This window comes from Austrofundulus limnaeus, unplaced genomic scaffold (genome assembly GCF_001266775.1).
Source record: "Austrofundulus limnaeus strain Quisiro unplaced genomic scaffold, Austrofundulus_limnaeus-1.0 Scaffold192, whole genome shotgun sequence".
Taxonomy (NCBI): domain Eukaryota; kingdom Metazoa; phylum Chordata; class Actinopteri; order Cyprinodontiformes; family Rivulidae; genus Austrofundulus; species Austrofundulus limnaeus.
In genome coordinates this window covers 884916-908288 of record NW_013952594.1, presented here as the reverse complement: position 1 = coordinate 908288, position 23373 = coordinate 884916, and the positions used below count along the sequence as shown (strand labels likewise).

The window sequence follows — 23373 nt, the reverse complement described above, 5'->3', positions numbered from 1 at the left end:
CACACACACACACACACACGGTTGTTCTTCTATCCTTATGGGGACTTTGCATTGACTTTCATTCATTTACCAGGATCTGGGCTTTTGTCTCCATAAGAAACAGTGGGTCCTCACCAGGCTGTTTGTACCGGGGAAATAGTCAGAAACCGTCCCCACCAGGCAGCCAAAACAAGTAGACACAACCCCCACTTCAGTCAGGAACATTAACCCTTTAGATGCATTAAAATGTAGATGTGATTGGAAGTCTTTCTATGCTTGTTTTTATATTACATAACTGATATTTTGAATCTATAAAAGTTAGTATAATTAGAACAAAGAAATATGTGTATTTTGAATAAATGTTACAAATGCGTGTTTTTTATTTTATTATTTTTTTTAGGCATAACATTTCTTTACTCTTTATACACACAGAGGAGATAAATACAAACTTTATTGACTCAGACACTAACTGCAGATACAATCAGAATAAGAGTCAAATTATTTTGAAACTTAAAACCCTAAAAATATGTACTTGGACATATTTTGATCTCCAACATAACAAAGGGTCAAGAGTTATTCTGCAGCTCCTGCTGCAGACTTTAGTAGCTTTACTCAGAGCAGCTGATGTTTTATTCCAGGCCTCTTTTAATTCCACCCTGTTCTCTGAAATCACGTGAGTGCAATGAGAGAGGGTCTCTGTTGATGATTTCTGAACTGTCAGGGGGGAAATGAACATGTTATACATGTGCTGTTCATCCATTTAGTGATTTTGTTTTCTTCAAAAGAGATTTAAACTGAGAACTCTGGACTATGATAAATCTGCAGATCACTTACAGTAATATTAACTTAACCATAGTAAATTATTGTCGATAACTATCATGAGGAGTTACTAACATTAAGATGTAACATAGTAATTAATAATTATTCACATATGTAAATTTTTTATAATTAAATCTGAGCTGTATAAATCTGTTTTTTATCAAACAAGTAGCTCTTTGTGTACTCCCCTGAAGTAGCTCTCAGTCTCAAAAAGGTTAGTGACTCCTGTCCTACAACAGTACTCACCATATTATTCACCATTCTGGCTTTTGGTTTTAGAGATTAGAACAGACATTTTATGCTGGTGCTACAACTTTTTGTTCTGTGCTACAAAGATCAGCAACCTCTGTAGCACCGGTGCTATGAGCTAAAAGGTTAACATATAGCCCTGACTTAAGTTATGAAATCACATGAATAATACGTATATTTCTTATTTACTGTGAATGTTCTTTATGAATGTTTGTATATCAGAGCAACTTCTGAAAAAATAATCTGACACAAACAGGGAGAAAGTGTTCAATGTTGATTCTTCTGCAGAAAACAATTTCTGTCTAGGTGAGTTGCACAGATTTCAAACCAGGATCTTTGGCCATTTTCCAAGTCAGTCTGAGAATCAAACAAGTTGTACAAACTATAACCTAAAATCTGGATTATCATGTGTGATTATTTTTTTGTTGAAAAGATGTTTTAAAACTGCCTATTTTCCATTTATTGTGCTGCTAAAACCAAGAAACTGTTCTTAAGCACAGCATTATGAGACGTGTCCTTCCTTTCAAGTTCACTTTTTTACCCTTTGTACACAGACAAACATGATTACCATGGCATCTGACTGATTCCAAACATTTTCCATCTCCTGCTGGTTTGCATTCTGACATCAACTTGTGCCGACTGAACATCTCTAGTGTGGATTAGACATGCACGATGGTGTCTGCCAGGAATGCCCTTAATTTGAGATGACTCATGCGGATCCTCAGCTGGTCTGCAGCGGCGATCATGGGTCGCCGATCCGGTGCTCTAGCTATGCTGGGGTGGGTTCGGGCTGGGCATGTGGGGCTTAGGGTTCTGGGGTCGTGCCACCCCTGGGCTGCGGTCTTGGTGGGGCCTGGGGGGCGTGGGCCCTGGCGGGCAGTTGCCGGGCTCTGGGCTGGTTTGTGCCCTGGTGCCTGGCCCTGGGCTGGGAGCCCTCAGTGCACTGGTGGGCAGGGAGGCGGTGGTGGCTGGGTGCGGGGCCGGTGACCCATGGAGGGGGTGGGTCAACCTAGCCTGGGTATCAGTGTGCTATATGTTCTGAGAGTTGTACGAATGTTGGGTGGGTGCAGTATGTCTTCTGGGGTGGGGGATGTGTGGATGGCCTTTGGTGATGGCCGGGGGCTGTGCTGGGGCAGCTGATTGGTCCCATAGTGGTGGCARGGCTCGCTCTCGGTGCCTCCTTGCACTGCCGGCGGCTGGGTGGGCACTCTCAGCCAAGCCTTCCTTGCTGGGGTTCGGTGGCCTTTTTTCGTCGCGGGCTGGCTGTGGGACTGGGGGTCTGGTCTTGGGGGTCTGGATGGCTCCAGAGTGGATGGATTGGTGGTCCCCTTCTCTGGTGGTCCCATGGGCTCTGTTTTGTCTGTGGCCTTGGGCTCCCRGGACCTGGCGGTCGGTCTAGAGGAGGTGGCATTGGGACCTCACTCCCTGGGTGGGTTTTGGGGAGCGGGGGGTCCTTTCGGGGTCAGTGGGGGAGCTGACTCCCTGTAGGAGCAGTTTGCTCCCTCAGTAGTTTTTCTCCCCATCCCTCACCACATACCCTCACCCCCTTCACTTTCAACTCCACTCATGTAGGGTTTTTGGGGTGCAGGTGTGTTGCAAAGAGCAACAGTTTTACATATCAGTTTGCCATAACCACCTGAGCCCCAATTTTATTAGACATTAAATTACAACATCCTCAGGACATTCACATATAGGAAATTGAGGGGGGCACTCTATGGCAGGCAGGGGGCGAGAGGGGATCACTCTCGCCGCTAGCGCCTGTGTCCACCCCCAAAGGTTGCTTGTAGACATTTAGGGTTTTTTGGGTTGGAGTCGGGGTGGAGAGAAAACTGGCACAATGCTGGCCTCTGCCCCTCTACTTACCCATTTTATTTGCACTTTAGAACAACATGCATCAAGAGCACATCTGGGGGTGGGGGTGTTGGGATGTCTGTTTTTTTTTCCTCTTGTCCTACCCCACTCTATGATGGGTAGGGTACAGATAGGGGGAACCGTCTGGCGGGGTCCTGGGCTACGGATGGACTCGGGGACCTTGCGGGGGAGGGCTGGCGGTCTGTCTTCCCCGGGGTTGTTCGGACTCTCGGATTGTGGCCCCKGGTTGCCATGGTTAGCCTACTGGCTGGGATGGCTGCCAGGGTCTGGCTGGTGGTCGGCTGGGGGTGTGTGCTTGGCTATTGGCGGTGTGTGGGGGTGGTYGGGGGTGTTGCTTCACTGTGGCGGGGGGCCGGCCAGCTGGCCTGGTGCAACCCGGGCCAGGACTTGGCTGTCTGCTCTTCTACACTCCAGAATGAAGGGGCTTGCCTCCTGGGTTTGAATATGACCTGCCCTCTGTACGTGTCCTGGACCTGGGGGGTATAGAGTGTGTATCGGGAGTGTGAGTGGGGTGTGGCGTTCTTCGTCCGTCTTTGAATAAGTGGGTGTAAGAATGAGTGTGGGACTGTGTGATTGTGTCTGTGTATGATTGGGTATTTTTCAGGCTGGGACTCGCGCTGCCCTCTTACTTGGTTCACCTGAGAGCCCACTACAAGTGGTGGGCTCTGCCCCGGCCGCACTGCCCTCTGGTGGGGTTTGCCTCTGCCTGCTGGTGTGCTGGTGGCTTTCAGTGTCTGGGGTTGGATGCTTGGGCATGTGCCGGTTCGGCGTGGTGGCTGCCTGGTGGGGCTTGGGTCCTCTGACCCTGTCAGGCCTCGGCCTGGGGGGTCCTGTGGATCCGGGTCTCTGTGTCCATGCCTGGTTCTGCTCCGGCGTGGCAGGGGCTGGCAGGGCCTGTGGGGTCATCGCTGTTGGCCCTATGGGTTCTGTATGTGGTTGCTGGTGGGGCTCTCCTGGTCCACTCCTGTGTTCCTCTCTGTGGGGTGGGTGGGTAGTTCTTGCTGCGCGGGTGCAGTTGGATCCTGGGGTTTCTGACAATCACTGGATGTATATATATGTGTGTGTGTGTGTGCGTGTGCCTGGTTGTGTGTATGGGTGTGTGTGTTTTGTGTATATTATTTAACGAGGTTATAATTATTGTACACAGGTGTGGATGTGTACTGTATGTGTGTGTATATATGCTTATTCACTCCTGATCAAAATCTTAAGACCAGTCAAAAAAGTGCAAGAATTTGCATTTTGCACTATTGCATCTTAAGAAGGTTCTAAGTAGAGCTTCACAATGTTAAAAGAAGAAATCGGTGTAAGAGACAAGAACTTTTGAGCAGGGAATTATCTGAAAACTGCATTTACACTCAAACATGATTTTTTCAGCTGATCAAAAGTTTAAGACCATAGCTCAAAAAAACCCGAAATCCCCACCAAAACAGAAATCAAAGTGTCGAAAAAAAAAGACTCATTAATGAGTAGCTCCACCATTCTTGTTGATGACTTCAAACAATCGTTTAGGCATGCTTGATGCCAATGTTTCCAGGAGGCTAGTGGGAACGTTGCTCCAAGTGTTGAAGATGGCTYCACGAAGGACATCCACTGTCTGGAACTGATGTCCATTTTTGTAAACTTCCCTTGCCATCCATCCCCAAATGTTCTCAGTTGGGTTTAGATCYGGAGAACATGCAGGAYGGTCCAAAAGAGTGATGTTATTCTCTTGGAAGAACTTCTTTGTCAGGCGGGCATTGTGAACTGCAGCATTGTCCTGTTGAAAAACCCAATCATTACCACACAGACGAGGGCCCTCAGTCATGAGGGATGTCCGCTGCAACATCTCCACATAGCCAGCTGCTGTTTGACGCCCCTGCACAATCTGAAGCTCCATTGTTTCATTGAAGGAAAACACACCCCAAATCATGATGGCGCCCCCACCACTGTGCCGTGTAGAAAACATMTCAGGTGGGATCTCCTTGTCATGCCAGTAATGTTGGAAGCCATCAGGACCATCAAGGTTAAATTTTTTCTCATCAGAGAAGACAACTTTCTTCCACCTTTCAATGTCCCATGTTTGGTGCTCCCTTGCAAAGTCCAAACGGGCAATTTTGTGGCTTTGAAGAAGACGTGGCCTTTGAAGACGTTTTTTGTTTCTGATGCCCTTCTCTCGCAGATGCCTTCTGATGGTTATTGGGCTGCAGTCAGCACCAGTAATGGCCTTAATTTGRGTAGAGGATYGTCCCGTGTCTTGACGGACAGCCAATCGGATCCTGCGGCTCAGAGCTGGTGAAATTTTTTTGGGACTACCACTTGAGTTTTTTGTTCCATAACCCTCAAGATCATTTAAAAAATGCAAAATGACTGTCTTACTGCATCCAACTTCAGCAGCAATGGCACGTTGTGAGAGTCCTTGCTTATGCAGCTCAACAATCCTACCACGTTCAAAGTCAGTGAGCTTTTTTGCTATTAGGAGGTCTTGACAATGTAAAAACTTGACAGAAAATGACATGGAATCCAGATTTTTGCACAGCTTTTAGCTTTTAAAGACTATGGTCTTAAACTTTTGATCAGCTGAAAAAATTATGTTTGAGTGTAAATGCAGTTTTCAGAAAATTCCCTGCTCAAAAGTTCTTGTCTCTTGCACTGATTTCTTCGTTTAACTGTGAAGCTCTACTTAGAACCTTCTTAAGATCCAATATTGCAAAATGCAAATTCTTGCACTTTTTTGACTGGTCTTAAGATTTTGATCAGGATGGTATATGTACGTATGGGTATATGTACATACAAGTTTATGTTTGGTTGCTGGGTGTTTGTTCTCTTCATTTGCTGATGGTCAGATGTCGGGTGTGTTGTCCTGTGTGTTATTGGTGTTCTTTTCACATGTATAATTTCAGTTATCGGTTTCTCTTTACAGTTCCTATATTTCTCTTCTACCTTTTCTTTTTCTTCTTTACTATAGTATATTTAAAAAGTCACTGAAGATGCAGAAATTAAGAAACTAACATTCAGTTCTGTTTTCTACTTAAGTGGTTAAAAATGTGAGTTGACTCAAAGTGCTGTCAGTTTTTTTGTCACTTCAGTAGAAAACTAAACTAAATATCAGTTTATTCAGTTTATTTCTTCATCATCAGTGACTTTTTTAAGTGAAGAGAAAATAGAGACAGAGAGAAAAACAAAGAGAAAAGTAATTAGAAAGATAGAAAGATTGAAATAGCTATTAGAAGTGCAGTATATTAAATATACACCAACAAAACGTGCTGTCAGTTTTGTATGCATCCATCTGGATTTTTTTAGGTTGTGTCAACATGAAACCATTCTTATCAAATAACTACAACTTTACTTTATTTAGATTATTTTATTAGACATTACCTGAAAATTAACATAAAAACATTTGTTTTACTAATTATTTGTAAAGCTATTGTGTTATATTTATATTTCTAAATACGAACCTCACCCTCATGTCATTAAATTAAAGCCACAGTCAAGGAAGGGAGCTGTCTTGTATTGAAAAATGCTGACATCTCATGCAGAAAATGTACTTTAGCTAATGAGTTAGTATAAACATTAGATTGTAATAATTTATTGTAGAGAACTTTCTGCTGTAAACTGTAATGGCTGAAATGTGAGTGATAGGGTATTGATGAGTGGGGAAGTGAATTGAAGTTTTATTACATGAATGAAAGTGTAAAAACAAGTAATGGCCAATTCCTTAAAAGTCTATACTTAAATGGATTGTTACATCATTTTTTCATGATTCAATATATTTGATTTGGATGCAAATGCTTAAATGAAAGATAAATATAGTATCTGCTCAGATATTCTGGTAAGTGGTTTTGTTGTTATTTCCCAAACAAAGCTGGCCCTGACTGACCGCCTTGAGCGTTTTACTCCAAATGATTCCATCCTTTAAGCACAACTGAATAGCCGGCTGACAGAAACAGCATGACTTTCACAGTGATTGATGCTTATGACTGCAGCTCAACAGCAGGCAATGTTGCATAAAGCAGCAATTTCAGTTGTATGCAATATTCTGTCTTTTGAACATCAAACTAAATTTTAAGGAGTATTATCACATTGCAGATTATCCAAATGCTCATTTCAAAGATAGAGTATGATTTGAAGGCAATTTTACTCCAACAAAAAGCATCAAAACTGTCAGCTTGTATCATACTGAGTAATGCAATGAGACATCAAAGATATACCTGATCTACCAAATTGCTGGTCTTTTTTTCTCTATGCACCAGCAGCTGCATTGAATAAGTCACAGCCTATCTGTAGCAAACTTTTTTTGTAGTTTTTCCACAATGCATGTTAAAAAATGAAAACAAATTCAACTACACGTGAAACATTGTAAATATTTAATTTACTCTCATTGGCAGATTTTTCTTGTAGTGCCCACTGCAGTTACAGTTCCAGCACAGGATTAACAGTAATATTTACATTTTCAGTAAAATCTCCCACACTAAATCTGAGATGGTAGCCACTTTAATACTGCGGTTGAGTTGTGAAGTAGAGGAGAAACACTTTCAGACAGACACACCAAGCTCACAAAGTCACATAAAACCAGCATCTATCCACATGACCTCACAACTTGTGAACTTGGCTCACTTGACTACTTATGTTGCCAGTTCAGAAGAATCACTGCAATAGATCAACTTCAATCTTTCAATTCGCGTCAGGCTCATTTTACACAAAACGCTGACTGACTGGTTTGAAAATGTAAAAAAATAAATTAAAATAATCAAATTTCCCTCAGTCARTTTTGACAAACTAAATGATTTCCAAGAATAAAGTATTGCTACCTGACTAAAACAGGTAGTCCTCTAAATATGCCTTTATTGTTCTTCAGTGACAAACACACAAAAGGCTAAACTTGCTAAATGAGTCAGAACATGCTCAAAGTTGTATAAAACTTTATAGGAAACATTTTAGATTTTTACAACCTAAAAAATTTGATTTATCATTTAAACTAACTTCATCTAACCACTTAAAAATGTGGTTTAGCTTAAGCCAGGTTACTGCAACAAAGTAAAACTGACCTTTGAAGAAGCAGTCTTTGCTGTGTACCACAAAGATCCGTCTTCTCTCCAGACAGGCGGTGCGGTAAACCTCACAGTGATTCTCATAAAACCTGCCATCTGAACCGCACACAGGCACAAAGGAGGGCCGACATTTTTCCTGGCAAATACACTCTGCGCGTCCAGTTTCTGCCATCAGCACACACTGTCGGCCCCGTCCACAGTAGGTCCTTCGACATGGGTCATCATCTGGATCGGAACAGCCTGCAGGAAAGAGAAGGAATTGGGCTTTTACATGCTGAAGAAACAAAATAAATAAATAAATAAATAAAAGAGCTAAAAAGCAAATCTAGAAACTGATTATGAAATAAAGAATTTTTTATTTTACTTGCTTTGATTGTAAAGCAGTTCTAGGGACAAAAAACAATGAAGCTCTATCAAATGATAAACTGATATACACCTCACATATACAAAAAATAAATGTACTAAAATGTTAAGTTGTTGCATTACTTAAACATTTTTATTATAGGTGAAGATTTAAAAAAAAACATCTTTTTRAAATAACCAATAAAACATTTTTTCTATAAGAAAAAAAAACGGACTTTACTGCAGAATAATATACGGGATCTTGCATGCTCCAAAATTAGAAGCAGAAGTCTAACAAGTGCTAACAAAACAGAACCCCACAAGTCAAACCGCTAGGTGTCCTTATTAACACCCTCTGCACTCTTCCACACAAACATGTGCACATGTACACAAACACAAAATATATTCATACCTGAACATGCACTCAAAGGAATTTAAATGCAAAACAAGCTCACACTTCCTATTGTCTCCAGCTCCTTTCAACACAAACAGTTTGTAGATAAAAGTGAACAGATTTCATTGTTTTAAAAATAACTCAAATGCACACACAAGCATCTTTGTCACCATTACTGTCTGGAACACCTTGTCCTCACCTCTGATTCAATCTTTCAATTTGCACTTAAACTCAGTCAAAAAGCTGCTGATCCAGCCAGGCACTCCACCTTGGATTGATCTTTTATCACTTTTTAAACTTGACCAGCACTCTCTTTTGCTGAGATGTGAAGGAAATATTTATGATTTAAGGCTAAAATGAGGAAAACCAGACCCTCAGAGTCAAATAAGATCATTTATTTCATTGAACACTTTGCAACAAGTCTATGGTAATTCAGCAGTTTACTTTCATGGCAAAAAAATAAGCAATCAAAATTGAAAGACAGGAAACAATCATTTGATGTTTACATGGAGGAAGGCTGTATAAAGATCTGTAAAAAAAAATACAGTTGAATGTCATTAGAAATCCTGAACTTGGTTCAAATGGTCCCAAAACTGAAAAAGTGAAATTCTTTAGCCATTACATCTGATGGTGTCCTTAGATCAAAAAGGCTCAAGATTTTTGGGGAAAAAAACACCCTTGACCAGGTTGAACTTTAGTGTTTTTTCTCTCCCTTTCACTCACTTTAGTCCTTGATTCTTGTTTCTTTGTTTACCTTTGATGTTAACAAGCTCTGGTTATTTGCCATGGAAACCAGGGCAAACATAAGGGAGACAAATATCTGCTGGCTGCAGCATGCTGTGAGAAACAAATTGCACAGCATGAAAAACTCAAAGACAGAAAGAAAAACCTTAGAAAATGGTGATGGTTTTTGGAGACTAAAATAGAAATGTGAGCAGGAAAAATCTAATATTGGTGCTTATAGCATTTCACTGCAGTTGAGAGACACTTAGAAGAATCCTTGACTAATATAGACAAAATTCTCAGAAGGGTTGGAGTGGTTTTGAGGGTGAGTTAGGATGCTGAGAATTCTACTACCCTTATGTGGATTAAAGTTAAAACCATAGTGGCTTAGCAGGAAAATAAAAATATTAAACTAACGCTCTTGTAATCAAACTGTTGAAAACATTTTGAATTTGTCCKGAGTACATTTACCTCACATTTCAACACATTCATTATCATAAGTTCTGTAATAATAACTCCACAAAGACAATTTTATGGTTAAAGTACATTGAGGACTCTCTCACACAGACACTTTAATAGCCTCAGCTCTATGTATGAGGCGCAATTACACAGGCAAAAATGCACTCTGATGTTCAGCCATTGCCTGATGCACATCATCAGGTACACCTCTATATGCAAACACAGGTATGGCTGAAATGACTGGTTCATCATTCAACAGGCACACTAATAATGCAATGTCCCCTGAAGACATTTTTATTGTACATTTTATTTGCTTGACCCATTACCCAATAACCTAAATAACCATAATCAATAACAGCAGCTCAGCACAGCCAACAGCCATGTGCAGCTTTACTTGATATGGCAGCTCTCAACTACTTTTTACCTCTGCCAAGGGAGGAGGTAATGTTTTCGGTCGCGTATGTCTGTCTGTCTGTGGCCAAAATTACTCAAATACTTGTGGACTGATTGTCATGTAATTTTTAACACATGTGGGTATTGGCCAAAGGAACACACCAATACATTTTGGTGATGTTCCCGACCACGATGCAGATACAGGAATTTTTCTTTTAATTCGAGCAAATCAGCCAGGCGACAGTGTCATTATGTCAGACGCATGTCTGTAGGAAACAGGAAGTAGAAGTTGCAAACTCACTGGGTCTACATCTCCCAGGATGTCTACTATCGGGATTTTTCTGTTATCAACTAGTTTTGGTGATGTTACACGCTGTCTGGAAGCGTAGAGAAAGAAATGTGATTCTCTTCATGTTACAGGAATAACACCGACAGTGGAGGAAGGGTCCTGCTGCAGCTGAGCCGAAGCTGGTACCGGTCTTACACCGGACCGGTACTGGACAGCGGGAACAGCTGATCAACCATGTGAGGTACCCCCTCCACATAAGAAATTTATTGTGTGATTAGTCAGAAGTTTATGGCAGTGTGTGTTTGTGCTGAAAGCGCTCAGACGCTGTATTTTGCTTCAACTACTCGCTTCAAAAGAAAAAAAAAAGGCGAGTCGCTTCCAGAGCGACTGTACCGGCAGGAAGCAGAGATTTATAAAGATAGTCCAACCGTTAAAAACTCAGAAACGGGGATGAAACAGACCTTTTACACGGTGGACTCTGACTGATAAAAACTTAAGAGCTTCATCTGGGACCAGTTTGTGGATGAATAACGTCGGGTGATGAGTCTCTGACTTGTTTTTATGCATTGGACTCCACCAGGAAGAAATCCCATGCATACTGCCTAATTAAATGTTCGCTATGTCAGAACTTATTCAGCAAATGTGTTTCCATCTCTCTTTTTGCGCATTAACTCTATTGCAGGATGGGGGAAAATGGCCTTGGCAGAGGTTTGCACTCTCCGAGAGCTTCTAGTTTTATCATAATTAAGTATCAGAAATCAAAGGAAGCTGTGGTTTGGGGGTTTGCCAGGTTACTTCCCCAATGGGAACACCAGTGAGGCGAGGCGGCTGCTGGGCGYATGGCAGACTCGATTTCTTTTTATCCAGTTTGCTAATTGTTACGTGTGTCTCGACAAAGCATCTGTGGGAAATGCAAAACAGTTCAGCTCCCTCATCACCTCGCTGTTCGTGTCAAGGTCAGGGACGATTACAAGATCGTTTGTATTCTCCAAGCACGAGAGATTAAACGCTTAGCAACAACTGTCCAGTGGCAGGTACCCGCAAGTGCTCTCTTCGTCTTCCTTGTCTTGTTTTGTTTTCTCCCTTTCTGCATCTTCCTTCACTGCATCACTCCCTTCAGCTTTTTCCTTTTTGGTCAAAGAATAGAAGCACATGAGCAACAAGTCACTCAAACAACCGTAACAAAAAGCAGATAAAAGCTACATTTACAATACACAAGCTGTCTGACATTTAGCCGAGTCTTTGTGTTTCCATTCATCTGTTCTCCAAGTCCTTTGTCTCCCAGCCTCTTGGACAATGTTGGTTGCAGTTGTGGCTTGCTTAAGAGGCTAAAAGTGTCATCCAATAATCCCTTCTGTCTTAGCTGCTGGCACATTGCTGTGAACCAATCGGACACTCAGTGGTGCCAAGACAAAACAAGGCTGACCATCCGGTGTCAAGCCTTGCAATCCTGTCACGTTAATTCTTCTTTTCGTCTCCTTTGTTAATATTGCTTGGCCTTCAAACGCATTGAAAGTAAATAATTCTCACCATAATTACACTTTTCTGGTATATATTTTAGAATAAACATTAAAAACTGTGAGAAGATGAGCAACTAGGTCAAAGAAATTTGGATTATCATTGACATTTTTGACAGCTTTTTCTCTTTTCAATCCCTTTCACTCATGTTTAAGTAGATGAGTGTATAACAAGAAGCACAGCATAACAGAGTGCCTTTTCATTTGTTGGAAGAAGCTACAATCATGCCCATCTCAGCTCTTACTAAGGCATTATGATGAAGCAATGGGAAATCTGTATTCAGAATGAGGCATATGTTTCTGTGCCCATTCTTCTATGCAATGTAGTCATAAAGAACACAGCCAGAGGAAGGGATGCAGCAAGAATTTCACTTCTGTCTTGAAGCAAAGCACTTATGGTACGATCTCACTCCATTTAGGAAACAAAAATATGCCTTCACATATATATTTAAACCACAGACTATTCTCAAACTCCTTAAATCTATTTAACATTTAAAGACATTCACAAGAAACATTTTTTGTGTTTATTCCAGCACCACAGAGGGGTAGTTTGCCATTTCTGATAGATATCCCTCAGAGAGACATAAGAACACTGCTGAGTTTCTTACTAATTAGACTAGAAGAACATTTGCTCTGCTGATGAGGGACTCTCTGCCAGAAGCATCACCATATTATTGATCTCCCTTATCCATAGAAATTCAAAAGAGGCAGTCACAAACATTTCAGGGTCTGTGAAATTTAAATAGCTTTTTTTTTTTAAGAAAATCCTTCTTTTTTTAATCAGTTGACCTTTGAAAGTGTGTAATGCAGTTTTTATTCCACAAGTTTTTAACTGCAAGATATTCTTTGTGTATGTTTTACAGCCAGAGAAGCGCTCAGACACATTTGCAGATCTTACAGATTATTCTATTTGCCCTGTAGCAGCTGTAGATAATTAAATATTGAGACACACTGTCAAACACTGTCTTCCCTGTGCAGCGCAGTCAGACAAAGCATTTCTGACATGCACAGCGAGCTAGAATATCAACTCACGTCCCTCAGTGCTAGGTGAAATAGACTTTTGTTCTTATCCATGTGTGCATTAAAGCATATTTTGGCCCACTTTTAAACTAAATAATGGTATTTTCTTTGTATAAGCATGAGAACGATACCTGCAGCAAAATGTTGTCCATGTTTTTAAAATTTAGGGGTTTCATAAAACTGCTCTTAGTGCTTCACATAAAACAACAATACAGAAACTTAAGACATTACATAGGAATAAAATAAATATACACATTTATTACTAACACTAATGTAGGAGTTGGAGGCACAGTCTTTATTGGTAAGAATGTTGACTTAGTGTTTATGTTGCTGCACAAACAAAATCAGACTCTAAAGTTTTCTTTAAAACACGTTAAGAGTGGATGGCCTTCAAAACCATAAATAGTGTGCTGACAGGTAATGAAGCCACAGTTTGCTTGGACAGTGAGGAGCTTATGTTTATTAATGTGTTCATGGTGACATTTCCATGCTGATGTTTATCATGCTAACACAAATTAAAGAAGGCAGATCCGTTAATGTAATAGAGTAAAATTAAATTATGCCACCTTTATTTTACACATTTTGTAATCTTTGTTTAATATCATCAGTCTCAAAGGTCTTTGTATTTTGTTAAGATTGCTTGTATTAGAACACTTCTTACCTGTAAACCCAAATGTACCATGATTTCTTTCGTACAAAAATGTTTTAAGTCACTGGATCTTAGGACTTCTTGTTCTCTGGGTCACATAAATGTTCTGAGGGCTCCTGGAACCTGATGTGGATTAGAGTCTGCATCAGAAGCCAATAGATGCATCATCCTCAGATCACCTAAAGTTCTAGAACAGATACAAATGCAAACAAACAAACTTGAATGCTTGCTTTAAAGACCAATAAAAAAGACTGACAAATGATCAAATTTTTGATTGTTTTATGCAGAATGATGTGTAAGATGTAGTAGTTGTATCTGGTTAATTGTGCTTGTCAAGTCTTTTAATAAGATGTGCAACTTTGCTTCCCTCCCTGCCCAGGTTTTTGTCTTGCTTTTTTCCCTTTGCTCCAGATTATTGATTGTAGAAGATGCAAAGGAAAGAGGTAGTACAAAGACCAGCTCAACATGGCAACATTGGTTTTAACAATGCAGAATTGTAATAAAGTAATTAACCTTAAGACTTATTTTTTTACTTTATTAGCAATGTATCTTGCATGTTTTAATTTATAAACTCTGACATGGTAAATAACCATCTTCAATCCTTTATTCCAGATAGTTTTATTAAACATTGTGTGTATTGAGCATGCTCTAAGATCTATTAATTAGATTTTTTTCCAGCTATAAACTCTCCCACAGTGAAGTGACAGATGTGTTGTTGTGATAATCTATGCTGTTCATGAGTTCTGCATAATTCTAGTGAAAAAAAATCCTTTCTCTCTGCTGAGCCTTTTTCAGAGCCACAACTGGGGGTTGAAGACAGCAATTTAGAATAAATGCAAATGAAACTGTAAGTCAGTTAAAGTTTGTGAATTTTATGAACAACGTATTTCAGAGCACTAAATCATTGAGATCTAAGCAGAGCACTAAGGGATGATAGTATACTTTTTGTGCAGAAGTGTGGGGCAATACCATATATAGGCTAAAATAATGAGAATAAATACAGTAATATTTTTAAAAAGTATAAAGGCGAAAGAAGCTTGTGAGCCTATGGGAATATAAGGCAGATGTAAACGTCTGTAAAACCATAGCGTGCAAGAATTCACACTTGGTGGTCGTCAGTCTCAGGTCACATTACTTCAGACTTGACAGAAATCTGGTTTTCACTCAGTGGGTTGTCCACCCCAGAGAACTAAAAATTATTAGGGAGAGTGGCAGGGCTTCATCTGGAGAAATAATGACTTTCTGATATGGCCTCAAGGCTTTTGCTTATAATTAAGTAGATGAAAAACCTGAGAGGGAAGGAAATGAGAATGACCATTTGTCAGACTTGAAAAAACCTAAAGAGATAGTTCCATTATTTTGAAGTGAGACTCGGTGAAAATGTGTAAATATGTAACCTGAAACCAAACTCACATTCAGAACAAGATTGTATCATACATAGTAATATGTATTATTTATTCAGCAGAAATAAACATCAGCAATAAGTTTACCAAAATGTTGTGCTTCGTTAGAAAAACTGACAACTTTAACCAGGAGCATCATCTGCTCCAAATAAACACTCCGAAGGAAAAGTTTCTTGTTGTGCTTTCCATCGACTTTTATTTATTCATTTATTTTATCTTTGACAAGCTGAATGCACATATGAAACCTTTGGCAACACAATGCTGCTCTACACAGAATGGTGTTAGCAGAATCATTTGTGTAGGTTCTAAAACAGTCCACCTATAAATAGCTCAGTCTCATTGATTTCTGGGACTCAGAGACTGGTTCATTTATTTGCATTATAATTTACAACAGTGCTCTGCACTGCCAATAAAGCTACAGCAATATACAGGTCTCGAGTGTCTGTCCTCTCAAGATGCCTCACGCTTTTTGACACCAATACAGGCAAGGATTAAATATGATCTCAAATGCATTTTTCAAAGTGGGTTTTAGCTACCATATGAGTTTGGGAAAAATATTCCAGAAGAAATGAATCCCTTCACATCTCAGGAGACAGGTGTACAAATAGAAAACATTTTAAAAGAAGCATCCCTTTTGTGTTCCACACCCAGTGAATCTAAAACTTCAAGACCTGAAAATAAAATCTTGTGTTTTTAGATCTAACAAACGCAATTGCTCTGGTGAATGTAGGGAACATAATATTTTCACAGCAGGAGAAGTTTCTCATGTTACATACCCACTACTCTCTGCCCCATTATTATCAACAACATCTTAATCCCTTTGATCCATCTTCAGCCTCACCTTGCTCTCTCCTCTCACCATTTATCTCTGTATTTATAAACCTCTCTACAGTAYATACTGGGTTTCTGCTGACACCACACCAGCACCTCCCTCGCTGCAGGGCTCTGGGAAAGCAGAGTCCAACAAGCCACTATGGCCTTGCTTCCACAGCCAAGATGACTAATAACCCCTGCAGGGCAAAAGCCTGCAAAGTTGAGGCACAGAGGTCCCAGTAGTGTTGGGTGGGCTTTAATTCTGAGCACCATCATGTTAACACAGATTGTTTTGTCAAAATAAATTGAAATAACTTGTTAAAAGCTCAAGTTATATACACAGGGTACAATATTCCCACGATCTAAATCATTTACTCATGGAAAGTAAAGTGTTTTTGATATCAAGATTCTGAAACATCAAATCCTGCTGGGATTCAGTAGGTTTTATGTTCTGCAACTTCATGCATGACTGTTTGACCCACCTCTGAAGCTTCTCTTTGTCTCCTAAACCTTATTGTCACAGTGTACATGGCAAGCTGACAACTGCAGAGACAGCACTTACAAAATATGAAACTAGGTTAGAAACTAAAAAAGAGCCAAATGTTTAAGAGAAAGTATCAGTTATTTCATTAGGAATCTAAATAATTCTTTTATCAAACAACCACTATTTTATTTAATAAGAATGTAGTTTCAAAAAAGAAGAAAAAAATGGTTGGAAATCAAACACCTGSTAGGTTTATGAACCACAGCTGGCACGAAAGGGGTTTGGGAAAAATAAATAAGCAAACGTCTACCTTTAAAAATAAACTTCAAATTTATACAGATGGTATGAACCATCAGCTCAAAAATACATCAAATTAAACAGATCGTGCAAGTTTTGAGTATAAAATAAACTTATGTATGCAGACAGATGATTTTGATATTAKTAGAATCAATGTGTGTTCTCAATAAATCCATCCTGTGTGAGAAAATCCTTAACTTCTTTACCTCATCTAACTTTACCAGCTTGAGTTGTTGATGAAAAATGAAAAAAATATGGCAAGCCATTTTAGCATAAAATCAGATTCACGACACTTCCATTCCAGATATGAAATTGAATTATGACTAGTCATATTTGTTATTTAAGATATCTCTGATCACATCTTGACTAGAATAAATGACGTCAGATTTACCTTTGAGCTCTATAGAGGCTTCAATTGAAGATATCTTAAAAGGAATTTTGACGAGTCAAAAATACAGTTCGAGATATCTGTATGTTAGTTTTGACTAGTCACAAGTTGCTTTCAAGATATCTCACTTTTAGTTCTGACTAGTCATAATTCCAATTAAAGATATCTTAAATGACATCATTATTTAAGCTATCTTAATGAAGATATCACAAATAAAGATTTGACTAGTTCAAATTCAATTAGATATCTTGAAAGCGAATAATGACTAGTCCAAACTAAATTAGACATCTAGAACTGTAAATATGACCAGTCAAAATTAATTTTAAGATATCTCTAAATGAATTTAAGATATCGTGTATATTTTTTTCATCTAGAGGGCTTTTCTATTTAAGATATATTGAATCAACATTGTGACAAGTCAAAATGATATTCAAGATATCTTGAATAATGATTCTGACTAGTCAAAACGTCACCAATTTACGTAGCATTTTGGTGGAAAAATTACTACATAGACATCATAGCTATACGTAGAGACCGTAACGTTTCACTGCAGCCGCCATCTTGGATAGGTCCCCATCTAAAATAATCATAGCTCCACATTTGTAAGCCGATTTTCACACAGTTTGGTTTGTTACAAATGGCAGAGATGAYACAGAGCACTGTATTTCATGCTGAAATAAATTGTTTTATGTTATTTAACAAATACTATAAGTCTTCATATCTAAATATAGCTTTATTTTATAAAACATGAATTGATGACWCAGTGTCCTATCCTTATTATATATTACTGTAAATATTTATATATCTGTGGATGAATATGTTATACATACATTTTTTTGTTTCTTCCTTTTTCTCCTGTTAACAGGTATATTATGTATTTTATTTTTTTCTTTTTATTGTCTGTCTTTTACTTTATTTATTTATGGCTTGAAATAAACTCAAACTTTAACAAAGACAGCCATATATGGTATGGCATATTAATAAAAGTATAAATGAATAAGAATAGAAATTGTCTTTATTGTGTCTCAGTGGAGAAAATTAGGTGCATCAGCATCAAAGTGACAGGCAATTCACACAAGGTAAAAATATATTTAAAAATGTATGAATAAGGAATTAAGGAAATTTTAAAGAAAACAAATTATATATAAAAATAGGACAAAAACATGTTTGATTGTTCCTTTGAATTTATTTGTCTTTTAAACAAACACACTATGACCCTTCTGTACACAGCAATTAAAAATTGTATATAGGCCTATATATCTGTGTCACTGGGAAACTTTGAAAATGTAAATAAATAAATAAATAAATAAATAAATAAATAAACATCAAATGAGAGAACCAATTCCAGCAGTTATTTTGTTGATTGAAAATATTGAAAAATATAAATGGACAAATAACCAAAACTATTGTTCAATATTACTTATGGAAAGATAACCATGTGATCTGTTTTCAACCTGCACTAGTTAATGCACAAAATATGGTGCTTTCTCTGGAGCTCCCTACAGAGAATCATCCAATAAGCTGGAAACAGTCTTATTTTATAAAATATGAATATAATGTGCTTCAGCATGCCATGAGCCATCTAGCCTGTATATATATATATATTTGATTTACAAGTAGTTGTACTAAGCCACTACTTTAGTGTGGTATTAGGTGGTCTGCAGTGTCAGAGGTCAGTCCAACTCAAATTCTGTTTTTAACACAATTTATATCTCTGTAGCTTGTGCTCAACATGAATAAAAAACAGAGTTTATTGTTATTCATTGCAGCTTCACAAAATTCTGCAGGCGATTGTTTGGACAGCTAAGTGGCAGCATGGGGGCTTGCGAGCAATTTCTTATTTCAGATATCTAAAAACATCATTTTGACTAGTCATAATTACATTTGAGATATCTTAAATTGCAATTACGGATGTTTGACCCTTCAAATGATGAATGCAGTGACGTCATTTTAGATATCTTGAATTACATTTTGACTAGTCAAAATTACTTTTAAGATATCTTCAATTGGAATTATGACTAGTCAGAATRTTAATACAGATATCTTAAATTACCATTCAGGATAGTCAAAATTTAGTTGTTCCTAGTCAAAACTATTTTTAGATTTCTAGAATGTAATTATAGATAGTCAGACAAAACCAATTTTATGCTAAAATGGCTTGCCATAGCGACAAGCATCTTGTATTACTGTGTGAACAGCGTGTGTGGACTGACACATTTGGTTGTGATTACATACATGAAGTGTGTGTTCAACTACAACTTTCTTCCATGTTCACATGTGTAATTGTTACTTTTAATTCATGCTTTGCCACACAAACAGCACATTAGGTTGCTAGATTGTATTCACTTAGGTTTAAAATACTGCACCACTGCTACTGAACAACTAGTTCATAATATGAAAAAACATTTAACTGCACAGCATTATTAATCATGTACAGCCCAYTTGAACAAATTGAATGAATACAAAAGGAGCAGGAACTATGGGGAAACAAACTGCTGCAAAACATGTTTAACATTTTGTAACTACAGCAGTATTACTTTGAAACTAATTTTACACCAAAGTCATAGTATCTAAATATCAAAGTACTGTATAAGCGGGACCAGTATAATCATCATAAATATGCATATGCACCTGTTCCGTGACACATACATTGTAATATAGTTTTATGTATTTTCTTTCAAAAATAAACTATTTGATAACATCCATGTTGCACAATTGTTCACCTGATAGTTGGGAAACCATTGCTTGTCACTCACGTTAAAGCAGTAGCACATGTGGCTCAACAAGCCATTACTGTTTTGACACGTTTTAAAATGCCAAACTCAATTCTGTCTTCTCAGGGAGGAGAACTAAAGTGCGTAGACCAACAACTAAAAAGTGTGCTAATGCATTCTGTGAACACATTTCTTGAAAGGGTGTGAGTTGGAACTGAGGGACCCTGCTTTTAGAGACCCAAAATGTGATGATTTTCTGTTGTGTTGGCAGTGCAGCATCGTGGCTCATTTGGTTGAGCTGTTGCTACTCAGCAAGAAGGTTACTGGATYGAATACTAGTCAGAGACCTTTCTGGGTAGAGTTTGCATTTTTTCTCTTCGCATGTGTAGGTTTTCTCCAGGTACTCCGGTTTCCGCCAACAGACCAAAAACATGAACGTTAGACTAATTGGTGTCTCTAAATTGTCCCTTGGTGTGAGTGAGAGTGGATGGGTGTTGGCAGTGTGTGAATCCGGTTTCATAACGATGTTGCAACATGGGTGGCAGACGTTTGTTTGTAAAACTGCTAAACAAAGACACCAGAGATAAATACCTTCATACAGGTAACAAAGACCTGTTGGATAAGAAGAAACATCATTTGACATAAATGCAGTCACATTAATAAATTCCATTTCTGATTATTAACATGCACAGCAATAACTCTGCATGTTACAAACAATGCTAGATGGTGCTTAATGTGTTACAGCCTAATGCYAAGAAGTCCTGGCCGTGCAGCAGCTTGTGAAGCCCTGGGTGTGCGAGAGGTCCTGATAAACCCACAGAAAGCAATGAAAAGGATTCAGCATGTAAATAAAAGCTCTTTAAAACAGGAGGCCTCTGGAGGGGTATATAGGCCTTTATGAACTCTCTGAAAAATCTATTAAAAAAACACCGACATGTAAGTCACAGTGCTGAAAGCTAGTTTTAAAAGCAAGGCTCTCCGAGCATTTCATCACTGAAGGTCAAACAAGGATGCTGCCTTATGTTCACTGAGTCATGATTGTTTTTGAACAACTCATTTTTATTAGCCAACAAGCAAAAAGAAAAGAAAGAAAGCAAATGTCTAATCCATTTTACATGCAAAATGCAAAATGCTCCAAAAAGACGCACTCAATGTTGAAAATACAACTGAAAATTCAGCAAGCAAGGAAGCAAAACTAAAATATTTATGAAACTATTCATCAAGCAGTACAGTAACAATGCAAACCATATACCAAATAAAGATACAATTCTAGATGTTTTACAAAAGTGTAAAAGGTTTAAAACGTCATTTTCAGCATAATTATCTTTACACCAAAATAAGTACTTGAAATATGATGTAAAGTGGCTTGATAATTTCACGTGAGATGATTAACTTATTCTTTGGTTTCTAGTGTTAATGTTTTTGTCAATGTTATGAGCAAATGTTCAACTTAAATTTAAAAATATTAAATATAAAGCAGAACATGAATTAAAACAAAATAAAACTTCTTGAAATGGTAGAAATGGCAAATTTGATATAATTATATTCTCCTGAATCCACAAAGAAAATCCTCAACATATTGACAACAAATCTAAACCTCAAAAACCAGATCTACACATTTCATTCCTTTCATTTCTAAGTTTACATATGATGCTAAAATTTACCCATGACCTCATACCCGATACAGACAACAGCAAAGCAGGGATGTAAAGATAAAGCCATGAACAGAACCAACTGAAATTTCTAGTTTTGAATAATACATTAACCCTTATTCCCCTTTACACAACTGGCAGGTAATGTTTAAATTATGATTTGCCTCAAGGAACCCAGGAGGCATTAGGGAAAAAAGATACAGAGGCTATAGATTGTTTTGAATTTTAGGTTTAGACTAAAAGAGACAAAACAAAAGAAGAGAAGTCAGATGAGACATACAGACACAATCAGAACCACAACTGATTGCTGAGGAATGCTCATCTAGAACGGAGCTTTGTTCTGCAAGGGATGTGTCCATTAGTGATCTCATTAGTACTGATGTCCGGTCTGCTAGGTGGTCAGGAGAGCCAGTGTGGTGTTGACAGCTTGTTGCTGCTGTGCCAGAATGGGGAGAGATATCAGGGGTCGGMTTTATAAAACTGGCATACGCACAATATGAGCCCAGAAACTTGCGTACGCCACTTTTTACCCCAAAGTTTTGATTTATAAAATCCAAAATTGACCTGAAAATGTGCAGTGCCTCACGCCAGCTTTGACCCATGCATATGCTCAGTTTGGAGACTGGAAGCTGCGACACAGATGGTGAAGTGAGGAATTAGAGCCATACTGTGTAATGATCACTGTCAGATAGTTAATTTACCTTCAGAATCAGACTTGGATTTTTATTCAACTTTATCATCAGCTTTCTTAACAGTAATATTTATGCTTCTACTGCTGAGCCATAAGGACCTTTGAAATAAAAAAAAATATCTTAAATAAAAGTTCCCGTACGCAACTACCTTCATCTCCTTCCTCCTTGGACGACACTGACCCACAGACCCCTCCCCGACAAGAACAGCAGGACAGCAAAAGTCACGCTTTGGATACACGCGCAGGGCACATCCACCTCGCCAATGTGGATGTCATAAACCTTCACATTTAAAGTCCATGTTTGTCGCGTGCATGCTGAGCTTTTTTATTAAAATCGTTAGATTACTCTAAAGCAAAATGAGGGAAATCTGTGTCAATTACAGACATTCTGTTCACGTGAGCAGCTGTCAGTCAGCACCTGTCATCCTCCAGAGGCACGACGGAGCGCGTGTCTGAGTCGGCCAATCACTTTTGTTGGCATCGATCAGCTGACCGATTTAAATACATCTTAACTTTCATGAGGTACTTTGCATTGACTGTTTATGGTTGAGTGTGGGCGTGTAGAGGGCAGAACCTGAGGCGGGACCTCGTGCACAAACTCTGATGTGCGGCTGTGATTTATAAAGATACGCAGAAACATGCATACGTACGGTTTTATGAATCTGAATTTTTTGGCGTACACCATTTCCGCCTTTTGGCCGTACGTTCACTTTTAGTATGGTTTCCACGCAATCCTTTATAAATGAGACCTCAGAACAGGAAAGAGATGGTGAACAAACAACAGGAGCCAGAAAAGAGGAAAAATGTCAGGAGAACAACGGTTCATTTTACTGACTTTATTTTGGTAGTTTTCTTTAACACTTTTAACTTTCTGGTCCAACAAAACRTCTCATTCATCGTCCTCCGGTGCACTGAAACCATCGAAGTCCTCCTCTTCAGTGTCAGAGTTAAACAAGCTCAGAAAAGCTGCGTCACACAGCAGTATCTGTTCAGTGTTGCTTTCTGTGTCGCTGTCCTCCCGGGGTAATGCTGGCTCTGAAGCTGTGGTGTCCTCTTCACGTAGCAGTCCAGCCCTTAGGAACTCGTTGGTGATGGTGGACACATTCACTCTGCTCCACGCTGTTAGAATCCACTGGCAGACATCAGGGGCCTCATGCATAAAGGAGTGCGCAGCTTTCACACTAAAAGTTGACGTACGG

General features: G+C 38.8%; 1 protein-coding gene across 1 annotated transcript in view; it reads right to left on the bottom strand.

Moving 5' to 3' along the window:
- fstl4 (follistatin-like 4) overlaps positions 1 to 23373 on the bottom strand; it is a 265314-nt gene that overhangs the window by 167240 nt on the left and 74701 nt on the right. The window contains exon 4 of the mRNA XM_014018422.1: positions 7944 to 8186. Coding sequence (XP_013873876.1) covers positions 7944 to 8186 — 243 coding nt within the window. The remainder of the gene's footprint in view (positions 1 to 7943; positions 8187 to 23373) is intronic.